The sequence below is a fragment of the Equus asinus genome, chromosome 13 (assembly GCF_041296235.1).
Source record: "Equus asinus isolate D_3611 breed Donkey chromosome 13, EquAss-T2T_v2, whole genome shotgun sequence".
Classification (NCBI taxonomy): domain Eukaryota; kingdom Metazoa; phylum Chordata; class Mammalia; order Perissodactyla; family Equidae; genus Equus; species Equus asinus.
The window spans coordinates 50,863,456-50,888,456 of NC_091802.1; the positions used below are offsets into that span (position 1 = coordinate 50,863,456).

The 25,001-nt window shown below is 40.4% G+C and overlaps 1 protein-coding gene across 3 annotated transcripts in view; it reads left to right on the forward strand.

The window, feature by feature from the left end:
* The first annotated feature begins 50 nt into the window (after window positions 1-50).
* The window catches only part of MAP2K6 (mitogen-activated protein kinase kinase 6), a 117,206-nt gene continuing 92,255 nt past the window's right edge, over window positions 51-25,001 (forward strand). For 2 of the 3 annotated variants that reach the window (XR_011493919.1, XM_070483507.1), the window contains exon 1: window positions 233-383. Coding sequence is in view for 2 of the 3 variants with exons in the window: in XM_070483507.1 (XP_070339608.1) it covers window positions 368-383 (16 nt within the window). In the remaining variant the exon portion in view is untranslated. Of the gene's footprint in view, window positions 384-25,001 lie in introns of all 3 variants that reach the window. The other variant, XM_014839663.3, reaches the window with a different exon arrangement.

Sequence of the window (25,001 nt, forward strand, 5' to 3'; positions counted from 1 at the left end):
GTGGACTCTGCTCCGGAACTACATTACCCAGCGGCCCCCGCGCCCTTCGCAGGAAGGACGTCTGCGCACTAAGATACTCAGTTCCAAGTTTGGAGCTTTTAGCTGCCAGCCCTGGCCCATCATGTAGCTGCAGCACAGCCTTCCCTAACGTTGCAACTGGGGGAAAAATCACTTTCCAGTCTGTTTTGCAAGGTGTGCATTTCCATCTTGATTCCCTGAAAGTCCATCTGCTGCATCGGTCAAGAGAAACTCCACTTGCATGAAGATTGCACGCCTGCAGCTTGCATCTTTGTTGCAAAACTAGCTACAGAAGAGAAGCAAGGCAAAGTCTTTTGTGCTCCCCTCCCCCATCAAAGGAAAGGGGAAAATGTCTCAGTCGAAAGGTAAGAGTCTATTTGCATTACTTGCAAAAATGCAAAGGCTTGTGCATGCATTTATGAATGCATGGATGCAATTTTCGCCTGGCGATTGCATTTTTAAGTTTGAGGTTTTCCACAGCTCAGTTGCATTTCCTGTTTAGTATGTGTCTTTTTTTTGCAGACACAGAGAGTTCCTGTAAGGCAGGGCTTGCAGTTCAGCTGTGCATTGACGTTATTTGCATTCTTCTGCTAGGATTACTGAGCTCTTTTTGCCTTTTGCACAGTCAGGAGAGATAGAGCAGGTTGGTAGCGTCTAAAAGTGCAATGCTTTATATAATTGTAAAATTCTTTGGTATGCACACATATTACAAGTAATTTTATGTGCAACAAGGGTACAAACTTTTAAAAAGTCTGTAGGTGAAGATGAAAGGTAAAACTTGAGTTAAACTAGTAGGAAATTAATGTAACCTTATATTCCTTTGGGAATGAGCCGTTGCGGTACCAGTATTTAGCTAAATTTCCATTGATATCGCTTTGAACATTAAACAACTTTTGGTTTTTAAAGGAAGTAAAGGTGAAGTGTGAATAATAGCATGTTACAGAAAAGCAGACAAGAAGACTTTCTCTTCCGAGATTTTGCACTTTACACCAATTGCTTTTGGGTTCGCAGTATTTAGAAGCAGCAATGAGGACATAGATGTTTTATGTCTTCCCATAAGGAAGATGCTTTGCATCTCGGGGGAAAATGTTGGGGGAAAAACTGTACTTTTAAGCATTACACCAACGTGGGGAGACTGCACTGTTTCATTGACAACCATAATGAAATCTTTTAAGTGTGTAATTGCATATATTTAGTCAATTATAATAGGTCAGAAGTTCAGGGTTATGGTTGTTTTCTTTGTGTTCTTTTCTTTTTCTTAAATTTTTTTTTTACGCAGTTGTATTTTGCAGACTTAATGTCATGCTGGGGAGGGGATTAAAAAAAATAAAATTTCTAACATGGCATCAAGAGAACTTGAGGGGGTGTTGTCAGGTGCCTCCAGGACCCTAAGTCACTTGTTTCAATAATCAATCCTTCTTTACTATAGAGAAAGCGTATGCCATCTGAGAATGTATGGAATGGAGAGGTGGGTTAGGCACTGGGTGAGTTAGGCTACCTGGGGCACGACATAGGTAAGTAAGACCTGGTGAAATGAAAGTGTCTCATAAGCTTTCTGCCGCTTTTTTTGGAGTAGTTGTACCACTTTTTAATTCTACCTGATGGGAAGCATGCATCTCAGCCCAAGAAGGAAGTAGTACGTATTCTTAAGAGTTCAAAGTAGGGCTCTGCTTGTCTTTGAGTCTTAGGGGAGAATGGAAATCTGAAAGGCTAAGAATGCTGAAGAACATAGGAATTGGCATTATGAGGTGCAGATGTTTCTTAAGAGAGGGGAAACCTACAATCTCCTAATTGACCAGAGAAATAGTAGCTTAGAAGGGGCATTCCATGCTTTGATGTATTAAAGAGATGACATCTACTTACTTTGTATTTGTGTATATTTTCACTCATTCATTCAGTTCAGTTTAATATGTGTATAAACATATCGTGATACATATGTGTCTGTGTATGTATGTGTATGTATGTACACATAGAGATAGATAGTCGGATGTAGTGCACAGGATTTGGGGGCATACAAAAATATTTAAAATGTAGTTGCTTCCTTCCAGGAACTTACTCTGTGGTTGGTGAAAGAAAGCATGTATACAATCGTTATAATACAAGATAATTGCGTAGATAGTGAAGAGAAATGGTGCTGTTGGACTTTAGGGATGGAGGTGATCTCTCTGGGAGATAGTCAGGAAGGTTTCATGAAGAAGGTGATGTTAGAGTGATCTGATCTTTGCACCTCAGGGTCTAAACTAAATCAGTTTCCTTTTTGCATTTTTGGGGCTCACTCCTAAGGTAGCTCACTCCTAGTAGCGCAAGTTTTTGAGTTGGAAAGCTAAAAGAAATATTAGCATGGCACTCTTCCATTATGGGTGCACACATAATAGATCAGGTACTGATGCTTCTTCAAATCAATTCCCATTCATCCAAAAAGTTTTCTTAATTGGGTTGTGTTTGGAAGGTACATACGGAGTGAACTTGGGGTTTCTGTCCCAAAGGAAAATTATTGGTAGAAAGAAGTGGGTGATCATTTCAGAAAAGGCAAAGGAGCTTTGGCCTGGACTTTAAATGTGGAATTGGCCTAATTCAGCTATGGCAGTTTCAAATGGCCAAGACATTTTTTGCAGTAGCAAACTTCTTTGTAATACTATAACCAAATGAAATGGGAGGAAAAGTGAAAGGTGGATGCAACCTCACAGTGTTGAAGAATTTAACAACATGTTCAATTCAAGGACCTTTACGAACTTTCTAGATCACTATAATTCGGTTTTACAGACCTCTAATTTAAGGCACAGCAGAGGCAAAAGAATTACAGAGTCCCTGGGAGCTGAAGGAGCCAGTTACTTCTTTCCAGCCTTACCAACAGTGAGATTCCGAGAAAGAATTTCTTAAAAAGAAATTTTGTTTTCCACAGTTGTAACTTTAGGTGGTATGCTTTTCAGCTTGTTTATATTAGCTGTCTGGGGTTGAGCTGACATTTTTCAAATATTAAAGCGGTAGAATGCCTTTTGAGGAAATCTGAAATGTAAGTTAACAGGAAGGGCACCCAGAAAGTGCAGGAATTCCTGCACTTTACAGGAAGACAGGCTACAGGAAAAATGTGTCATCTACATTACCCGGGAGAGAAAAACTATTGTTATCAGCCATAATGATCTGAGGGAGGGAGGGAAGGAGAGAGGAAGGAAGGGAGGCCTGGCATCTCCCAGTTCACCTGAAAATCTACAAAAAGTTTGACCCTGCACTCTTTCTCATTTCTCCCTCTATTCACCTTTTAAAAATCCTAGTTTATCTCAGTTTAAGGTAGTAATAGGTAAATCACGTCGTGAGAAATGTGTGTAAGGCATAATTCAGCAGCATGTAGGAGAGTGGTAGGCTTAACCCTACTATGGGTGCTTTGCTTCTGTAATTCATTCCGCCCTGGAAATGTAAATTTCTCATTCTGTGTCAATTCCTTTGTTAGGTTGTACCAGCCAGACTTGTCATGCTTAGTCTGTAATCTGAGCCAGTGTGTTTTATAACCTCGTCCATCTCAGGACACAAAATCAGAATAGGCACCTTGGGTTTCCTGAGCTTGTTTTGTGTTAGTGGGGCGTTCAGTTCTTTCCAGCAGGCTGCGACTCAGCTGCAGGGGCACTCACGGGGGTCTCTTGGTGGTCTGCTTAACGCTGGAGAAAAGGATTGAGATTCTCATCGGTTTGTTTTTCACAGCTTAGTATTATTGTAACTACTTTCCAGTATTTTAAAATCTGAAAGATCTGTAAGGAATAGTTTTAAAACTTAAAAAAGTACATAAATAAGACTTGTTCATTATAGAAACACTTGAAAATATGGAAAAGGAAAATAAGAATCATCAGTTACTATAGAATACATTTTGGCATATATCCTTTTGGACTTTTTTTCTATTTTATGTATATGTATATGAATAAATTGAAAATATGTATACAACCAATGTCTATTCACTTCCCTTTTGCTTCACTTACCAATAGACTGTGAAGTAATCAAATTAGTGTTTCTACGTTCGTAATATCCAATTCTGTTGTATTTATTTAAATAGGACCTTAATATTTAGTAACTTTCAATGTTAGGGATATTCCTGTGATGACCATCCCCCTTCCTAAGTTACTGTGTATACCATGGCCTCAGACTAAATTCCAGGATGCAAAACTACTGGTTATGGATATCCAATTCTTCCCACTGCCCATTCTCTTCTCCACCTTTTAAAAATAACTTCTTCATTATCATAAAATGATATATACTCATGAAAAAAGTTCAAACCAAAGAGAAATTCATAACAAGAAAATAAAAATCACTCCAAGTCATACCGTCCAGAGGTAATTACTGTTAACTTTTTGGTGACTATCTCTTTGCATTTGTACATACATACATACTCATACATGCTGTTTTACACACTATATGTAATATTTTGCAACTTGCTTTATACTCTGCCATATATCTTGGACATCTTTTTATATGCACACACATACGTTCACCTCATTCTTTTTAACAATTGCTTATTTTAATTTGTAAGAATGTAGCTGTTTAATCAATCTCCTATTGGACTTTCACATAGTTTCTATTTTTTTTTTTTTTTTTTACAGCTGTTAACAATACTGCAAGGAATACCTTGAACATACATCTTTGCACGTTTGCCCAATTATCTCTTTAGGATGAATTCCTAGAAGTGAAAGTGCTAGGTTCAGGGACATGCATGGAGATGTGGCCAAATTGCCCCACAGAGAGCTAACACTAATTCTCATTCCCACCAACGATATTTGGAAGTACCCATTCTCTCCTTTTAGGCATCGTGGTGGTAAAGATTGCCAAATAAATTGCTCTCTACAAAGGTTATGCCTACTTACCTTCATCCTGGGTATAATAATTTGAAAAACTTTGCCAATTCAATGAAAGGTATTAATACTTTATTCTCATTTGCATTTTTTAGTAATAAAAAAGTTGAATGCCCCCACCTTTTTGACATTTGTGTTTCATGTATTTGAATTTATTTTCTTCCTCATAAAATTGTATCTTTAAAATTTCAATGTGGGGATCAATTTATTTTCAAAGTGAGGCCAGAAAATTCCAAAGTTGAAGAGCTTAGGCAATCATGGGTTCAAAGTTGGGTTCCATACATCTAAACAACTTAGTTCCCTAGTGGATTCTAATTTTAATTTTCACCAAAATGTCTTAAGTAAACATCACATATTTTATAAGCTCATTTTGTTTTACTGTCTGTAGGTATCCAGACCAATATGAAAATAAAAAGAAAAATGTAATGATCTGATTAAAATTCCAGCCTGGGAAATAACTTGCTTCTGGACATTTCTGCATTTTCAGTTATCTCTACGGGCAAAATTAGATTTTCTTTCATTTTGTGAATAATTCTTCCATAGCACCTGATTGTGTTATGTGCATTGTTGCAGAATAATTCTCTTTTTTTTAAACTTCACATGCAATGCCGAGTCATAAAAGGAGGTTTACTTTGGGTTACTAGATTTGTTAGAAGAATTAAGGCTAGGATCAACTTTGCTGACCTCACAAGTTATTTAAATCAGTCACACTTAACGTATTCTTAACATAGCTTTCCTTACTAAATGTGCCTATTTATGCATCCTGATATTAAGTGATAGAGTTTACAGCTGCGAAAGGAGTTTTCTAGTCCAATCATCTCATTTCACAGATGAGCAAACTGAGGTCTTGGAAGTAAGTAGTTTGCCTGAAGACAGAGCCACAGGTGGAACTTAATGTTTCCTGATTCTCTGTCCTGAAGTTCTTTTCACTAAACCACCATAAACACTAGTAATCCACATTTATGAAACTTTTTTTTCTTCAGAATCTTTAGTACATTTCCTATTTTTTGTATTGTTTGTTTTTGTCGGGGGCAGGCTGGCCAGGGAGGCTGATGGGACCATCAGCAGGGGTTCTTTTTCTGCGCCCAAGAAATGGTCATACATGAATCATGGTGCTGGGCTTTCTTACCGATTCTCTGCCAAAGGATGTTTTGCAAACACTCTCGTTTTAATTCCGAGTACCTACAGTATCAGCGTTCAGTTTTAACCACTGTAATTGTTGTTTACCTTTTATGGATGATCTCTGAAAGCCCCTGCTGGGTAGCTAACGTTTCTTCGTATACATCTTTGCGTCTCTTTTAGCATTGTGCTTATAAATAATAGGTGCTCAATAAGTGTCTGACAATAAAAGTATTTTTTCATCAGTAGAGATCTCTATCATTTTTCCCCATGTTTCATAAAAGGTTCGGGGTCATTAAATTATAATGCAGTTTTCCTGCTTGTTTGCATTAATATTCCTGTTATATCTTTGCTTGATATTTGGAAGTTGTAAGGATAGCACAGAAAGCAACTTATGATGGCTAAGAAGTGTCATCTCTCCTACCTAGGCCCTCTGAGCAGATTTAAAGGTTACATGATCCCTGACTACCTTTCTCTTTTAAAAGTATGCAGAACTAAGATGAGTTGTCTAAAGAATCCAGCGGGATAGGATTGAAGGGAATTCATCCATCCTGTGCTGGTTTCAGGAACTGGTTTGTAAGTTACCTCTGAACTTGAGCCTCTGAAGGGTTTCAGGCTGTCTTGTGACAAAACAGGGAACTCTGCACGGATAACCCCCAGATGAGAGGATTCCCCACTTCCTCCTCGACCACTGGTGCTGTTACTGGCTGCCCCGCCTTCTGCCCTGGTCTTGTTCCCCACTCTGTCTCCTCAGAGACAGAGACGGTCTTCCTTCCCTGAGCTGGTTCACACAGTTTGGTATGCGGTCCATAAAACCACTTCTTTCTCCGTGGAAAGGATATTCAGGTTATAATCTACACAAAATGGTGTCTATCACAAATCATCATAAATTAGTCAACTCAATTCTGAATTGAGGCATTAAATAGGCACCTGCTGGGTCTCTTATCATCTATTTCATTTTCTACTCTGTAAATCTCTCCTTAAGTTGGGTTTTGATCAGTCTTTTTTTCACAGACCATTAGCTACAGATCTGGATACTGATCGCAACCCACACCCCATGCTATCATCACCGTCATCATCATCATCATCATCATCATCATCATTGTCATCGTCACTTATCTTATGTCAGTCAGTTTTCACCTAGTACGCTTTTGAACGTCACATAAATCCTCTAGGGGCAGATGCTGTTGTTAATTTACAAATGAAGAACCTGAGGCTCCCGTGAGTTAACTGACTTGCTCATGGCTGGATAGCCAGTAAGCTACAGAGGCAGGATGCTAGGCCAGGCCTGTCTGAGCACAGGGCCCGTGCTTGTAACCAGGGGTCAGCAAACTGCAGTCCATGGGCCAAATCCAGTCCTACCTGTTTTTAAGTACAGCCCATAAATGAAAACAGTTTGCATATTTTTTTTTTTTTTTTTAAAGATTTTATTTTTTCCTTTTTCTCCCCAAAGCCCCCCCGGTACATAGTTGTGTATTCTTCGTTGTGGGTTCTTCTAGTTGCGGCATGTGGGACGCTGCCTCAGCGTGGTTTGATGAGCAGTGCCATGTCCGCGCCCAGGATTCGAACTAACGAAACACTGGGCCGCCTGCAGCGGGGCGCGCGAACTTAACCACTCGGCCACGGGGCCAGCCCCCAGTTTGCATATTTTTAAATGACTGGGGGGAAATATATCAAAACAATAACATTTCATGACACATAAAAATTATATAAACTTCAAATTCAGTGTCACAAATAAAGTTTTATTGGAATACAGCTGTGCTCATTCATTCATATGTTGTCCATGGCTGCTTTTCCCTCTGCGATGGTAGAATTGAATGGTTGGGATGGAGACTGTCCCACAAAGCCAAAAATATTTACTGTCTGGTCCTTTTCAAGAAAAGTCTGCTAGTCTTGCCCTTTATGACTTCACTCAAGCAAGTAATGGAGTCTTTTCATGATGGAGCTTCTACATTACATTCATCCTTGGCTTTAATTGGAAGTTGTTAACCTGGATAACTTCTCACCCACTACTCAGCCAGTGACCTCTGGGGCCCAGCCGACAGGAAATGTCTGAGTGGTGTTTCTCCTGGGTTTGAGATTTGTAGGCCATTGCTCATTTCCGCTGAACTGAGCTACCAGTCTCCTTTAGCCCATCCTGGGGTCCTTTCCCCTCAGCTGCACTCTTCCTGTTTGCTTTATATTTCTTTTTTTTTTTTCCCTCCTATTGAGAAGCTGCTCATTAGTTCTTCCGTTAGTCCCTCATTCTCCCCTTTTCTTGGTCTTACATTTTGTTTGAAAAGCAAATAAAGTAAAAACAACTCTCACTACCACCGTAGCCTGGCTTTGTTGGTTATTATCGTGATGCAGCTCAGAAGTGCCATCGTTGTTTCTGTGTGGACTAAAGACAGAAGTTTCCCTCTACGGTAAGACAGCCTCTGTTATCTTCTCCTACAATGGTTAGGGCCATTTCTCACATTTACTCCCCCAACCCTGCGGGGACAGTTTTCATGTGGGTATGAGGATCCTTTAGCTCACAGAGTCACTTACATTGTGGGTATTGTATGTATTTAGGAAGGAATGTCCTGGTAAAGGTTCTGAAAATGAAGGGGGAGGGGGTGGAAGCTACAGGAAGACAGAGTAGCTTTGGTAGGATGAGCCCAGATTTGTTCACCACACCCAGACTGCGATAAGTTTAAGTCACACAGAAGGAAGTGCTATAATTCCTACCGTCCCAGATGGTAACACCACTGAGATTTTTTCTATATTCCAGATACTGTGCTTAGTGATGGATGTAAATTATCTCATTCTACCTTCACTAGGGCCTGGTAAAATGATGTCCCATTTTGTATACGAGCAAACTGAGGCCAGAGAGGTTAAGGAACGTGCCTTAGGTGTCCAGGTGGATAGTGGCACAGCAGAGGCTTTAATCAAGGTCTGTCTGACCCCAGAACCTGAGCTCCTGGCTACCGGACTTGAGTTGTGACTCCATAACAAATTTATGAACCCACTACCCAAAATACGTGGTTGGAGATTGAAAACATGAATGGATTCCATGGATATTTGGGCATACCAGGGCCAGATAAGGTAGTTAGGAGGGGCTGACCTGTGTCTACCTATGTATAGGATCCTTTTAACATGTTCCTTTAAGCTTCTGCTAATCGTAGAATACTGAGTGTGACTCATACTGAGTGTTAAAGTTGAATTCCAAGTACAAATTGCCCACTGGTTGAAAGAGGCTAGTTTCAGTTGGTCTACTGATAGATCCTGTCTGCACAGACAGGAAGTTTATGTTAAACATCAGACATGAATATTGATTCCATTAGCTGTCTTATAGGCTGTAACTAAGCAGACCCAAACTTTCTGTGTCTCCCTCCCATCAAAGTTAAATTGTTTTAAAACAGCAGTAAGAACATGGCCAGTTTGGCACCATACCTAAGTAGACGAATACTTAGGAATACAGCCCCTTTTTGGTTTAGTAATTTCCCTTCTTCCTGGTTATTTCTATGTAAATGTGACAAGTGCAGTTTCCTTGAAATTGTGAGTGAACCTACGTCTCTACTGTTTTCCTTCTGTACTGGATGGTTGTGGAAGAAACTAGAATTACCTCTTTTTGTGGTAGAGGAGGTGGGGGGTTGGGGAATGAATTTACTTTTAAACCAGTGAGTTCTCTCCGGCCAAAGCAGAACAGTCGTACCTGTGCTTCAGTGGTTTCCCATGATCCCAGGGTGAAACCATGGGAATAGATGGTCTGGATGTTGAGTGACAAGTTATTTATTCCCTACCTTCATTCTGCCTCCTCCAATCCCTCATGGGAGGGATGAGTTGGAGATAAGGTAAGGCTAGAATCTGAAAAACCAGTGGGAACAGAATGGAAAAAAGAACAGAATGGAAAATTGATTTGCAGTGAATGTGCAGAGACAGCCTTTCCGTGATATTTGAAAACTTTATAAGCATATTCTCCCCACTTTATTTACTCCTTTCTGCACCCCAAACACCTTTGCCATTTTACAAAAATAGTCCCAAAGACTCTGAAAATACCTAAAGAGAGAACTTGGATAAGAGGTTTGTCCAGATCAATTCGACAAATAAATTTGTGATCGATTGTTATGTTTAAGACATTGTGCTTGGTGGAACTAGACAGAAATGCAGCCTGCTCTACTCTTCCACTCACTGGCTATGAGCCTTGAAAAATCTGCTTAACCTCTAGCTTCCATTTCCTCACCTGCTAAATGGAGAGACTGACACTCATTCACGGGGTTGTTATGAAAATTAAGCGAGTTTATGTATGTAATGTGTTTTGGCCAGTGCTTGGCATTCATTTATTTGATGAATATTTATTGAATGCACTTCTGGGTTTGAGGCATTGTGTTATATAATAAGCTCTCCATAAACATACATTTGCTTTACTCTTCCTTTCCCTCCAGCCCTTAAGAAGTTTCTAGTCTAGTGGGAGTAAGAAAAGTACAGAAATATGTAGGATAGAATCCTAGATGACAGGCTTTGAAGAGATACTGTGAGTTGGGAGGTCCTATGAATGAGAGGGAGATCATGAAAGTTTTTACAATGAGCTTGCAAGTATTAATGTAATTTTCAGAGCTGCTGAGGATATTGTGTCCTAGATCCAAAGGAGTGATGGAGAAGGAATCTTGACTTCAAGTATACAGGGGCACCAATAGAATGTTCATATAGGCAGAATAGTTTCTTAGCAGAATTAAAGAGAGAAGATGCCCAAGCAGAATATCTGGAGCTTAAATACCTTGCTTATGTTTTCTAAGAACTTCTTTTTTCTTACCAAGTTATGTACTGTAGTTATTGCTTATGATCACAATAGGTTAATAAATGGAACATATCATATCTCATACTTTTAGGTGTTTTTTGGATTGTGGAAACTCCAGGAAATCTAGAAGTTAATAGTTAAACAAGTATATCATATCAACCAGGTTTATAGGCACACTGTAATTATATAAGCAAGCTGTTGGTTCAATAATCAACGTCTAGCTAGGTCAGGGAATATTTTCCAGAGCATGGCCACAGCTGTAATTTTCATTTTTTATAACCTGCCAACCTGCCTTTTCCATTTCTTAGTCCTTTTCCCTTTTCTAGAATCATCTGAAGTCACTTAAAGAGGAGGAAAACTGTTTAATGTACTTCTGAATTCTCATTTTAGTTACCTTAAGAGAGGTGTTCCAGAAGGTTCTTTATTTTACCAAACTTATTTCTCAAGCATGATACTGGATACTGCCAAGGGATTTCGTAAATTTTTTGTATGTATTTTTAATTTCAGAAAAATTCCACTTAAAAGATAAATATATTTAATACAATTGACAGGTTAAATTAATTTTTTCTTTCAGTATCTTGGCTTAAAAAATACAATGACCTACAGCTCTGGAGCTCACAATAGGCTGTTGCTCAGTGTAACTAGCACTTAGTCACCTTCTTTTTCCTCAGTGACTTCATTCAACTCAGAGTCGGTAGAGTGGGTAAGGTGGGTGGGCTGAATCACCTCGGGCAGAGTTGGGAAAGCCACAGGGAAGTTTTTGCCTCACCTTGCTGTGCAGTTAAAGAGAACATATGACCCAGCCAGGTAGATAGGACCTGCCGGCTGTATCATCTCGTTCAAGTGGCTTGCCAAGTCTTCTTGCTTGGTACTTTGTTCCTGAATGAGGTTCTATTTATAGGTAAAGTAGAAAAAAAAAATGCAGATTGAATTCTGGAATTTATTTAGGAATGAGATTGAGGAATTTTGATACATTAGGGTTAGAAAGATTTTTTCCATCTCGAATTTCAACCTTTTGTTTCTAATGTGACCTGTCTAAGGACAGGAAAGCCAATGTTGGCAGTATAGGGGGTGAGGTGGATGAGTGAGAGGGTGGGGCCAGAGGACTCTATGTTTCCTTATTTCTTGGTTGAGTTGAACAAACATTATTGAACACTTCAGTTAATAATCTGCACCTTGCACAGTGCTAGGTGACTATGAAGATGAATAGAATTCCATCTCTCAAGAAGCTCACAGTCTAGTAGGATGTATTAGTTCTCTGGGGCTGCCATAACAAAATACCACAAATTGGGTGGCTTCACACAACAGAAATTTATTGTCTCACAGTTCTAGAAGCCAGAAGTCTGAGATCAAGGTGGTGGCAGGGTTGGTTCTTTCTTAGGGCTGGAAGGGAGAATCTGTTCCTTGCTTTTCTCCTAGCTTCTGGTGGTTTGCTAACCATCTTTGACATTCCTTGGCTTGTAGGTGCATTGCCCAGATCTCTGCCTTCATGTTCATGTGGCGTTCTCCTTGTGTGTGTACCTGTGTCCAAATTGCCCCTTTTTATGAGAATACCAGTCATATTGGGTTAGGGGCCCACTGTAATCCCATATGACTTCATCGTAACTAATGATGTATGCAACACCTGTATTTCCAAGTAAGGTCATATTCTGAGGTACTAGGGGTTAAGATGTCAACATAAGAATTTTGGGGGGACACAATTCAACTCATAACTTGGGAAGACAAACATGTCAGCAAACTAAGGCTACTGTGTGTGACATGCATGTAAATTTTGGTACAAGATGCTTCTGGGATACCAAGCGTGGTGAGGGGCGGAACTTAACCTGGGAAGATGGAGAAGTCCTGTCTGTAGAGAAAGGACATTAACTTGGAATAAGGGAACTCTCAGTGTGGTTCTTCTTAGGAGAATAAGCAAGTAAAACAAGAGACTTGCCATCTGGTCCTTGAGCAGACTACCTGCTTGCTCTTCTCGTTTTCTATCAATAATGAAAGACTAGATGCTTCTAAACCGGGGAGTGTTAAATTAGAAAACATACACACACACACAAACACACGCTGTTACTGTATTGATTCCCAAAACTTAATTAGTGTTTAGTGATAATGAGACCTGCAAAACTCTCTCAGTGGTTGTCACAGGCAGCTTTCATGCGTAGATACAGAGGTGGCACTTGGTGGGGGCAGGGACATCCTTCCCTTTGTAACAAATGGTTCTAGTCCTAATGGAACAAAGCTTAAGAGGGAATGGGAGTGACTAAGAACCAAGGATCTGTAGCCAGGCAAAGCTTATTTTTAGAAAAGGCCTGTAAGCCTTAAAAAAAAAGAGTACTACTCGAGTGTTACCAAGCTCCTACAATATTGATTATTAACAAAAGATCTTTTCAACTGTGTATAGTTAATAGGCAGCTTTATTTTCTTAATGTGGTCTGAGTATATTTAGCATAAAATTATGTATAAAAATACCAGGATCAGCTTCAGTAAGAGGGGACAATAAGGGATGGAATTGTCAGGACATGTTGTGTGAGGTGGTCAGGGGTGAGGTCAGTGGGACGGAGCTTTCCCAGCTTAGAACAGACATCCATCTGTCAAACTGTCCTGCCAGGGTGTTGATGGTGGCATGCTTCAAGAGTGTGACCAGGTGGGCAACCCAGAAAAAGCCGCAGGAAGGTAAGGCGTCCCTCAGAGCTGGTGGATGGTCCTGGGACAGTGATTCAAACAGCAAAAGAAAATGTGGGCAGCAGAAGTGAGGAAAAAAGTCAAGAGTTAGATGAGTCGACGTGGAAGGGGAAGAAAGAAATAATAAACAAAGAGGTTAGTGGGAAAGCAGGGATCAGAGAGCACAAGAGTCCAAGATATCAGGGTGCAGAATCCAGGCACAAATATATGGTTTTGTTCCGTATTAGCCCTGCATATAAGAAATCAGTATCTACCTCACCTGTTTCTTTCAGCTTCCAAAGTGATCTTTGTTCATCTGGCTGTTGTGTGATGATGCACTCCTGGCAAGCCTGGGGAGGTAGTGTGCAGAAGGATGTGCAGAAGGATATGCAGAAAAAGAGCAACAGAAACTCGATGGGGATTGTTTAAAACAAGCCCAGACTTATCTCCATGCTGAGTACCTGCATGCAGCTCTCTAAGTGGGGCCAACAGAGTCAGAGGAAAACAGGAAATAGTGAATCAGCTGGATTGTCAGGCTAGTTGCTTGAAGACTGAAACCAGCTACTGGGTTTCTCTCTCAGGTTAAGAGATGAACATGGTCTAATGTGAAAAAGCAGCCCTGAGTCCTTGACATCCAATTCCAAGGCAGAGCTGGGAAGTAGAAATGCAAGTGCTCCAAGAAAGCTTGTGCTGCTGTTCTGTGCTAAAAGTATGTCAGGGGCAAGTGGAGAATCAGTGTTTGCAAAAGCAATTGGGCCATATCAAGAACCTGCACAATTTTCGTTCCCTTTGATCCAGCATTTCCATTTATGAGAACCTATCCCATAATAGCTAGCGACTTTTGAATGCCTACTGTGTGCAAGGATTTCTTAGCTCTAATCTTCATGAAAACCTGAGAGGTAGGTAAAATTATCTCCATTTTATAAAGGAGGAAATTGGAACTCAGGTTAATAACTTGCCTAAGATCATACAGTTAGTGGTTGCAGAGCTGGGATTTGAATCTAGTTCATTTAAATTCAAAAGTTCATGTTTTCTACTATGTAACTGCCATGTCAAAATAGTGAAAAATAAAAACATCCTATTGCGTAATAATAAAGGAATAGCTGAAGTTACAGATACCTACCTGATGTAACAGGTTATGAGGAGAGGGCGATAACATCAATGCAAAGGTGCTTATGACCGAGGAAGAATGGATATAAATAAATAGAGTGATTACAGGTGTGTGTACGTGTTTGTGTATTTGTGTGTATTTTGTTTTACTCAAGTAAAAGAGTCTTTGCAGCAGGCCCCCTCATCTGCGGGGCTACATTCTAAGATTCCCAGTGGATGCCTGGAACCGGCGATAGTGCTGAACTCCCTCTATATAGTATTATGTTTTTTCCTATGCATACGTACCTGTGATAGTTTAATTTCTAAATTAGGCACAATAAGAGATTAATAACAATAGCTAGTAATAAAATAGAACAATTATAGCAATATACTGTAATAAAAGTTATGCGAATGTGGTCTCTCTGTCTCTCAAAATATCTTGTTGTACAGTAGTCACCCTTCTTGTGATGATGTGAGATGACACAATGCCTACGTGATGACATTAAGTGAGGTGAATGATGTAGGCATTGTGACATAGCGTTAGGCTACTATTGACATTTTAACGATATGTCAGAAGGAGGATCATCCAGCTATGAGGATGTCAATGGTTAGATGGCAGGAGCAGACAGTGGCGGTGGTTGGGGGTCCAACAAAGGGATGATTCATGTCCCGGGCAAGCTGGACACAGTGGGATGGCGGGAGATGTCATCACACTACTCAGAACAGTGTGCAATTTAAAACTTATGAATTGTTTATTTCTGGAATTTTCCCTTTAATGTTTTTGGACTACTGTTGATTGCTGGTAACCGAAACCATGGAAAGCTAAACCATGGGTAAGAGGACTGTTATATTAGGGAGAATTTCATTGAATCCAATTGCAGGAGGTAGAGCTGAGCCTGGTAGGAACTGAGAAAGGCATTTTCTGATTGCCTCCTCACTTTCCCTTTGCATGTGTCCTCATTCTGTTTTTCTCTGAGACTCTTTGCCACTTTCCGCTGTAGACCAGAGTTTTGGTAACTTGTCAGAATGTACATGGTTTAAAAGAGCTACGAGAGCTGCATCTGTATGACTGCAGCTTCAGTACCCACCATTCTTTGGCCGGTTACAGTCTCTGGTCTGAGATCAAGTTCTCTCTCTTGCAAAAGAAGAAAAAATTTCTGATGATGATTGGCTGCTGGATTGGCTGGACCTGAGTCAGGTGTCATCCCTGTGCATGTGAGGGGTAACCACATGGCGTGCTGCCCACTTAGAGGTGTTGTAAAAACAGGTTACCTGAGAAGGGGCCTCAGTGAGACAGTCAAATGGATTGACATAATAAGCAGGCGGAAAGGAAATACAAGAAAAAATGAGAACAATGAATGTGGCTGCTTAGACATATACTTGAATGAAGCTTTGACAGTATTGTGACCTGTGATGTTTTATATAATTTTTAAAATAAAAACTCATTATAAATTTGCATACTATTAATAATAAAGAACTTGGTTATTAAGAAAGGAGCTACATCTCCTCAGATTCTCTCATATTCTCTGTGAGTGGAAGAGGTTCGGACCATCCAGGCTATCCTTTGTTCAGTTGCTGGTTGCCTTTAGAAGGGGCCACTTGAACAATAAAAAGAGCAATAATACCATCTGGGGAACAAACTGAGTCAATGCCCTTGAAATGGAGAGAACACAGAAAAGGCGCACTGGTGCTCTCTAATGGCTAAGTGATAAATACAAGATTGACTTTCTGATGATGTGACAGTTGCCCAAATGTATGTGGTACAAAGAGTCTGGGCAGTAGATACCTGGCAAGATGTAAAGATAAGAATTTAGAACCATAGAATGTTACACCTAGCAGGGACCTTAGAAGTCATCTAGGCTGAACACCTCACTTTATAGATAAAGCAGTTATGACCAAGAGAGATTAGCTGCAAAGGCCAAGGTGATGGTGAGCTAAGTTTGGAAGACAGATCTGATACTCACACCTGGACTGTTGTTAGCATCCCAGGTGCATCTTGATGCTAAGCCAACCTTTGACTCTCTGGAGAGCTCTTATGCTCTTCCTATAAAGACAAAACTAACCCCTGAGGCTTAAAGATAAAAAATAAGTGAGAGCACCAGGCACGGTAAAAATCACGACCTCTGTTTATTCAGTCGGTGATCAGATGATTGAATGGATCTGTTCAATTATGCATGCAGCCATTCATCCATTTATTCCTTCATTCCTTATCAACATTTGTGGGATCCTTCTCTGTGTGATTCACGGCTAGGCACCAGGGAGTGTGCAGAGAGATGATTCCTACTTGCAAGAAGCTCACATTCTAATGGGGGTCAGACTTGTACCAATATTTGTGATTTAATGATAGCTCAAAGGAAAAGTGATTAACTGTTTGGATTTTGGGAGGCAAATGGGAGAGTCAGAGATTAAAGGGGGGAAATCAGAGCAGACCCAGTTCTGGTCTGTGGGGCAGTGTGAAATGGCGCAAGTGTCCGGGAAAGCCTAAAGCTCTGGTGGTTGGCATGTAGGGAGTCGTCCAGCAGAGCAGTGAGAGGTGAGGTAGGAGAAATAGATGGGGGCCAAGGGGTGGAAGGCCTTGCAATTTAGGAGGCATTCATTGCCTGACTCAAATCCGCAGTATGAAGTGCTACTGAGAGAGGGTTTCTTCCAGCAGCTAGATTAATATAATTTTGTATTTTAGACTGAACCATGCGTCTATGTCCCTTAGCAACAGGTTTTGTTAATATTCTCAGCTCGGTATGAAACGGAGAGCCAAATTGGCATTGAAGAGTTTTCCTTTGGCAAGTCTACGATTAACTTGCTTTATCAGTTAGAAAAAGAAAAAGATATCAACCTTTATGGGGAAGAGAGTTTGCACGGGTTGATTAGTATTGAATGCAGTTTTCTTTAACTACCATTTGATGACTCAACTCATAATGACATTTTGTTGGCATTTCACCAACTCGCACTTGCCTCTGTTCAACAGGGCATGCCTTGAGGTCTGATTATATGGTTTTCATTCATATGGGCATGTCTCCCACCCTGCTTTTTTGTTTTTTAGCTAACTAACTTGACATTCCTGCCTGCCAAAACCCAGGAAGCTTGCCTGCTCACCCCATTTGATTCCTCCGTGAGGTCATGCGAGTGCTTCTTACATTGAGTGCCTGCCATTCTGGAGGTTTCACAGAACAGAAACCCCAGCCTCCGTTTTTAGAGCTGGAGATTCTAACTGTCCGGACCTTTGGAAGTCAGTCTTGATCTGTGAAAGAGGAAAATGCTCCATGGTTTAGGGTCTTTCAAAAGTGTGGGAGGGAGTACTTAGGAGATGATGAAATGCACAACCAAACCTAAAGTGGTCTCCTCCAAAGTTCATAAGCAGTTAATACTATTTTGTATTACTTTTCAGCTTTCTCTTTTTTAACTTAAAATTTCCAAAGTCTATATCCACAGCCTTGCATAGTTCTTACCAGCAAATTTAGCAACAAATCAGAGAAAAAAAATTAACTAGTTATTTGTTTGGTTTTTTTTGAGGAAGACTAGCCCTGAGATAACATCCATGCCCATCTTCCTCTATTTTATACATGGGACGCCTACCACAGCATGGCTTGCCAAGCGGTGCCATGTCCACACCCGGGATTCGAACTGGTGAACCCCGGGCTGCTGAAGCGGAACGTGCGCGCTTAGCTGCTGTGCCACTGGGTCGGCCCCTGTTATTTGTATTTCTAACTAGATCTGTAATCTCATCTACCTCATCTAAGCTCCTTGGGCCTCAGTTTCCTCTTCTTGTAACTGGATGGCCACTGCATTCTATTGTTTTAAAGAAATGCCTTATTTCATTGGGAGGATACATTAAGGCTAAAACATTTGGAGAATACAGAGATATGGTGCAAGTACAGAAGCATAAAATTAAGACAGGTGAATGCTAGTGATGAAGTATTTCAAACATCTTACCTTTCCTCAATTCTAGCAGGGCTCAAGAAAATCATCCATGCTTCCGTTGTTTTTAGTAGACATTTGGAAGAAATTAACTGCTTAAACCATACTCTAATAGTAACCTGAATTTATATATAACTAGACACTTGTTTGTTTTCCAAAATGCGTGTATCCATTTTCACTGTAAGACTAAAAGGTGAATAATGGAGATTGAGGAAGAACTTTGTTCTTTGTATAAGAGTCATAAGTGCAAGGATGTATGAGCAAGAAACATTATGAAGTCTTCAAAAAAAGGATAGAATCAGCTTTATGGGTTGGTTTAGATCTGATGTTCCTAAAAGTTAAAAAAAAAATCGAAAATATATTCCAATCATTTGGAATTGATTTAAAAGAAAAAAAATAGATGTGCTGCCAGCAGTGTTAGATTGTTAGACTGCAAACAACACTTTAAAAGAAGTGAACAGCTGTCACACTTCTCTGTCCTCTGTAGAGATTTAGCTTTGGAAAGATAACACGTTTGCAAATTAACAGATCTCATCTAAATTCCATACTTTTTCCCTGGAGCTTCTGCCACCCCAACCCCACCCCCTCCAAGAGCACAGTTCTTTGGTTCTCTTGATCCAGAGAACATTGGCTTCCTTTTTCTCACTGTTGGATACGCTATTTCTCAGGCAGTCTTCAAAGGAGAATTATTAAGAAATGCTATCACTTTTTTAGTTTTGTAATACTGATTCTACAGTCAATATTCTGCATATATTTTTGTAAAAACGACTGGATGGCGGCTGTTGCTCTGGTTAATTAAAGATTGGAAAGAATTTTAAGAAACACCTTTCTGTCTTGTCTACTATTTTATCCTCAGAGCCAGGCTCAGTGCCTGCCACATAGTGGGTACTCGACAAGTACTGTCTGAACAAATTATTTATTAGCAGGATGCAGAGTTAGCCTTATGCACACTTGTAAAGTGGACTAAGATGCTCTTTGATGAATTTAGCCTCTTTTTTTTAAGCATTTCCTTTCACTTCTCAAATGAGAACTTCTTATCAAACCTGCAGAATCCTCAGGCGTCTTCTTTATATAGATGTATACTTTTTATTGTGGTAAAATACACGTAGCGTAGAACTCACCATTTGCGTCATTTTGAAAGTATACAGTTCTGTGGTTTTTAGTATATTCACAAGGTTGTGCAACCATCGCCACTATCTAGTTCCAGAACATTTTTATCACCACAGATGGAAAGCAGTCACTCCCATTAAGCAGTCATTCCCCATCTCCCGTCTCCCTAGTCCCTGGCAACCACTAATCTACTTTCCGTCTCCATGGATTTGCCTATTCTAGATATTTCCTATGAATGGAATCCTATGCTATGTGGCCTTTTGTATCTGGCTTCTTTCACTTCGCATAATGTTTTCAAAGTCCAGTCCATGTTGTAGCATGTAGTACTTCATTACTTTTTATGGCTGAATAACATTCCATTGTATGGGTATACAACATTTTTTCCTCTTTATGTTTTCTATCAAAATCTAATGTCTAGAGAACCGCTTCAAAAGTAGTCAATAAATTATGTATAAGTGTAGCTAATAGAACTTAAATTAAAAACTCACCCGAGGGAGTTTGCATTGTTCAAGTGGAAAAAAGCTTAAAATAAAGTAATATACTTCTAATGGTGAAGTCTCAGGGATGGGGAGACATTTCCAAGGGGACAAGGTGACTTTTTTTTAGTGCCGCTGAATTACGTATTCATGCATATCTGACTTCTTGTAAAGCCAAGTCTACCAATAGCTCTGGGACTGGAGAAGATATTGAATTGAGTAGATGGGCACAGGGGTCTGTCCTCGGTTAGTTGTTAGTTAACTGTGCCACCTGCATTTTCCTGGGGCTAGTGTTTTCTCTCTGTTATTTTGGTTTGATTTTGAACCAGGCCCTCTGCTAAGCTCTTTTACGTGTATTATCTCATTTCATCCTCACAAAATTGTATGGAATAGGTATAACTTTTATGCACATTTTATAAATGAGGAGTTTGTAAATGAGGAGATTTAGGAAGACTAAATGCCATAGCTGAAGTTTCACTTCTAGTAAATTGTGGGGGCAAAACTCAAATTCATGTCTATCTTTAGCCTGAGCTCTTAACCTCTGTATGGCAAGGCTTGGCAAACTATGGTCCGCTAAGTGTTTTTGTACAGCCTGCAAGCTAAAATGGTTTATACATTTCCAAATGATTTTTAAAAAATCAAAAGAAGAATATTTCATGATATGTGAAAATTATATGGAGTTCAAATTTCTCTGTCTATAAATAAAGTTTTATTGGAATGCAGCTACACTCATTTGTTTATGGAGTTTCTCTGCTTTCATGCTACAATGGCAGAGTAGAATTATTAGGACAGAAACTATGGCCCACAAAGCCTAAAATATTTCCTATTGGCCCTTTAGGGAACAAATTTGCTTGTATGCTCATCAGTAAAATGGAGGTAAGGAAAGAATTTGGTTAAATTTTTCTTCAGGTCCCTTTCAGTTTTAATGTTCTGAGAATTGCAGAGAAAGTTATTTACATCTTCTGCTTTCCTGTGAGATCTCCAGCTCCCTCTGCCTTCCTCTCTCTCACAGATGAATTTGCCTCTTTGCCAAAAATGACTGAGCACCACCCCTGCGTCCGGCCATATATCCATGCCCTGACCTCACATCTCTGCATCTGTCCTTGCATTGTTTCGTCTATTCTCAGTAGTAACAAGATTACCATTTATTAGATGCCTGTGATGCTCAAGCACTCAATGGGACTGTGAAGAAGATTCAGAGATGGTGCATGTAAAGTCAGATTTATTATTTTCATTTTAGAGATGTGAGAATTGAAGTTTGGGGAGGTCAAATTGCTTCTCTAGGACACATCAGTTAGTAAGTTGTGGTCTGGAGGTTGAACCCCAGTCTTACTTATTCTGTAGCCATTACCAGCAGTCCCCTCGTATCCACAGTTTCAGTTACCCGTGGTCCGAAAATAGTAAATGGAAAATTCCAGAAGTAATTCATAAATTTTCAATCGCCTGCCGTTCTGAGTAGCCTGATGAAATCTCGTGCTGTCCCGCTCCTTCCCTTTGTCTAGCGGATCCACACGGGATTTGTTACCCGCCCATTAGTCACCTGGTAGCCTTCTCGGTTATCAGACGGACTGTCCAGGTATCATAGCGCTTGTGTTCAAGTTGCCCTTATTTACTTAATAATGGCCCCAAGGTGCACGAGTAGTGATGCTGGCAATTCAGATATGCCAGAGAAGCTGTAAAGTGTTTCCTTTAAGTGAAAAGGTGAAAGTTCTTAATACAGAAAGAAAAAACTAGTATGCCGAGGTTGGTAAGAACGAGTCTTCTATCCGTGAAATTATGAAGAAGGAAAAAGAAATTTATGCTAGTTTTGCTGTCACACCTCAAATATGTATGCATAGGAAAAAACATAGTATGTATAGGGTTTGGTACTACCTGCGGTTTCTGGCATCCGCTGCAGGTCTTAGAACACATCCCCTGTGGATAAGGGGGGACTACTGTACTTCTCTTGACTGATGTTATCTTTGACCTCTACCTAAAGTTATCTCCCCCACCCCACTCTGCACCCCATTCCTCTATGTATACCCTCTTCATTTCCCCCCTTTTTCTAATGATCTTTTCTTTTTTGTATTAAGCTTGCATCCTGAGAACAAAATTCTCTTGGACCGGCTCCTTTTTGTACCGTAGCTGCCAACCCTACCCCAGTTCCCACTCCATATGACATTCCTCCCCTCTTGGGTGTGTTTAGGGCAATAAAGCATGAATTAAATCTGGTTCTGTCCCTTGCAGCTGTGTGACCATGAATACTTATCTTCACTAAATCTGAGTGTCCACATCTGTAAAATGGGATAATGATAATAGCAACCTTAGAAGCTTGATTCGAAAATTAAATGGGATCATTTTCATGTTATACCTAAACTTGCCTGGCACCTAGTAGACACTAGGAATTGTAGCTTTTGGTCTTCTAACTATTATTATAAAACAGTATTTTCTATTCTATTGTTCAGCCCCAAGCACCAGAATTACCTGGTTTTCTAGGGTGTTTCGTTGTCTTTTTCCACCCAAACTGTCCAATTTATATTCAGCTTATTTTTCACTCCCTAACATGCATCCTCTCCTCTAATCAGCCTCTTATCTTTATTTCCTGTCAACATATCTTGCCTCTCCCATACTTGGTGCCTATTCTTAGAGTCTCCCCTTCTTCCCTCCGGATCCTGTGCATTTGTCAGACAAGTGCTAGAGTCTCCTGTGACTGCTTTCTCCTGTCTTGGTCTCTTCCTTTCTGAACTTTGAACTTGGAGCCGCAGAGCCATAGACTGTGGCAATGAAAGGCACCATGTTGGTCTTCCCACGTGGCCAGGTTCAGTGACTTCAGTAAGGCTATTCAATGTGTTCGTGGCAGCGTCAGACACTGCCTTCTCTATATCATCTAACTATTCTCTGAATCATACACACTTTCTTGTGTTCCTCACCATTTAATCGACAAGAGTCTGAGTGCATATTCTATGATGGCCTCTGAGTTGAAGAAGGAGAGATAGTAAGGACCAAGTTTATGCACTTGCACTTGAGAGTGAGTGCCCCTTTAGGGACCTTGCTTGCCTTAGCCTAATCCTAGCCCTGGTAAGGACCTTCACTTATCCTAGGAACTCACAGTTGGAGTGGGGTGGGCTGGGGGATAAGACTCTAAAAAAATGGCAATATAACCACAGTAGAGGTTCTAACAACACAGAGGAAGTAGTGATTAATTTAGGAGGTGTTAGGAAAGTTTCAAGATAAAAGTGAAATTGATCTGGGTTTTGCAGGGTAAATAAGAGTTCACCAACAAGGGAAACATATTTTACTCAGTGTGAAGAGGATAAAGAAAAGCAAAGGTGGCATGAACATGTGTGTCCTGTATGGTATGTAAGTTTGTGGTACAACTGGGGTGTGTGGGGGGTGCATTGTCCTCAGGACATTGCAGGAAAGGAGATAATAGAGGGAGTGACCAAAATTCAGATTTCTTTTTTTACTAACAAGTCCATGCTTTTCTTCTAGTACCTCATTCTACTTCCATATTTAAAGGTCTGAAGAGACGTGGTCCTCAAACACTTTTAGGTAATCTTACCCTCTAGGTTTGTCTTTCTGTACCATTGAACTACAGTTTGGTTGTTTTCAGGCTTTTTTTTTATCTTTTTCTTTTTTATCCCTGTGTTTGTTGTGTGATGTACATTGTGAATGGAAGGGTTGATAGTGTCATGAGGTTTAGTGACACCTCATTTGGAAGTTTCTAGATGGAGCAGGGTGGTCTGCTGGTGTTGGCTGATTTCTTAGTCTTGAAAGGATGATTTCTGAATCAATGAGAGTTCATCGTCAAAAGGTACGGAAATTGATTCTTCCTGATCTTAGCAGGAAAGGAATCCATGGGAAGAATTTGGAGTAGCTCATAAAAGCTGCCAGGGGGCCAGAGAACTAGAATCAGAGACAACAGAGCTGGAACAAAACCCCAAATTACACCAACGAAGGGGACTGGGGCAGATACTGCTGCTACCACCAGTGGGTGCAGCTATGCAGCTTGTGTCACTGCAACTGGACATGGGGTGTGGTCGTCATCAGAACCGCTGCCAATGAAGCTTCTCCAAACTGGATGGAGCTGCCGCTACCGTTGTCAAGCGCCGAAATAGATCCTGTGCTGTCCCCACCTGTTTACATCACTAGGGACTGATTCCGAGTCTACAGTGGTTGTCCTGGGCCCATACTGTGGTGCAAGGGATGCTGGGAAAGTGAGTATCCGGCACTTTTAGCTTCTATAATGGGTGGCTGGCTCTGCCTCAGGAGGTGAAGGACTCTCCAAATGTAGAGGGGGACTCAGATGCCAAAAGCGTGACAAATGTCCACTGCGAGCTCTAAGCTGGCCACTGTATGCATGCTACCAGCTTTCTTTAGCTGGAGACCTACGGGAAGCCCGGGGTGCATTTGTACCAGGAAGAGATTTTACCAGCTCTCTGAGACAGAGGAAGGAAACTTGACTCAGGGAAGTTAAGCAGTGGAGACAAAACTCGAGTCTTAGATTACTTACTGACCTCAAAAGCAAAAGGGCTGGCTCAGCCTTCGCTAGGTCTGTCTGTCAGTGAACTAATTCTAGTTCATTTACCAAAAGTGAAATTTTAAATGTGAACGACATTGCCTTGATTTATGAACGATTTTCAGAAATCGTAGATAAAATTATAGATAAAAGTTTGTTTTATCCTTATTGAAAACTTGATGTTTTAGAAGAGGTATTTTTCTTTTTTCACAGAGGGGAAAATTCTTTCATGTTTAAATGAAGTAGCCTGTTTAGGGGTTATATAACTACCAGGTGGTAGACCTGTGGGTAGGACCTGGTCTTTCCATTTCTCTTGCAGTGTTCTAGCCATACCGTGGGTGTTCCCCTATAGGAATTCCTTTTTATTTGGGTAGCAAATGAAATTGTCTGTAAATGCCTGAGTACTTTAAGAACTCTCAATGTATGCATGACAATTGGGTTGGTAGACATACACAGTAGCTTTATTTCTCATGGGTGATTATTTGAATGAGGGATATGTTGCATTTCTATCCTCTGGCTTGAAAAAGTAA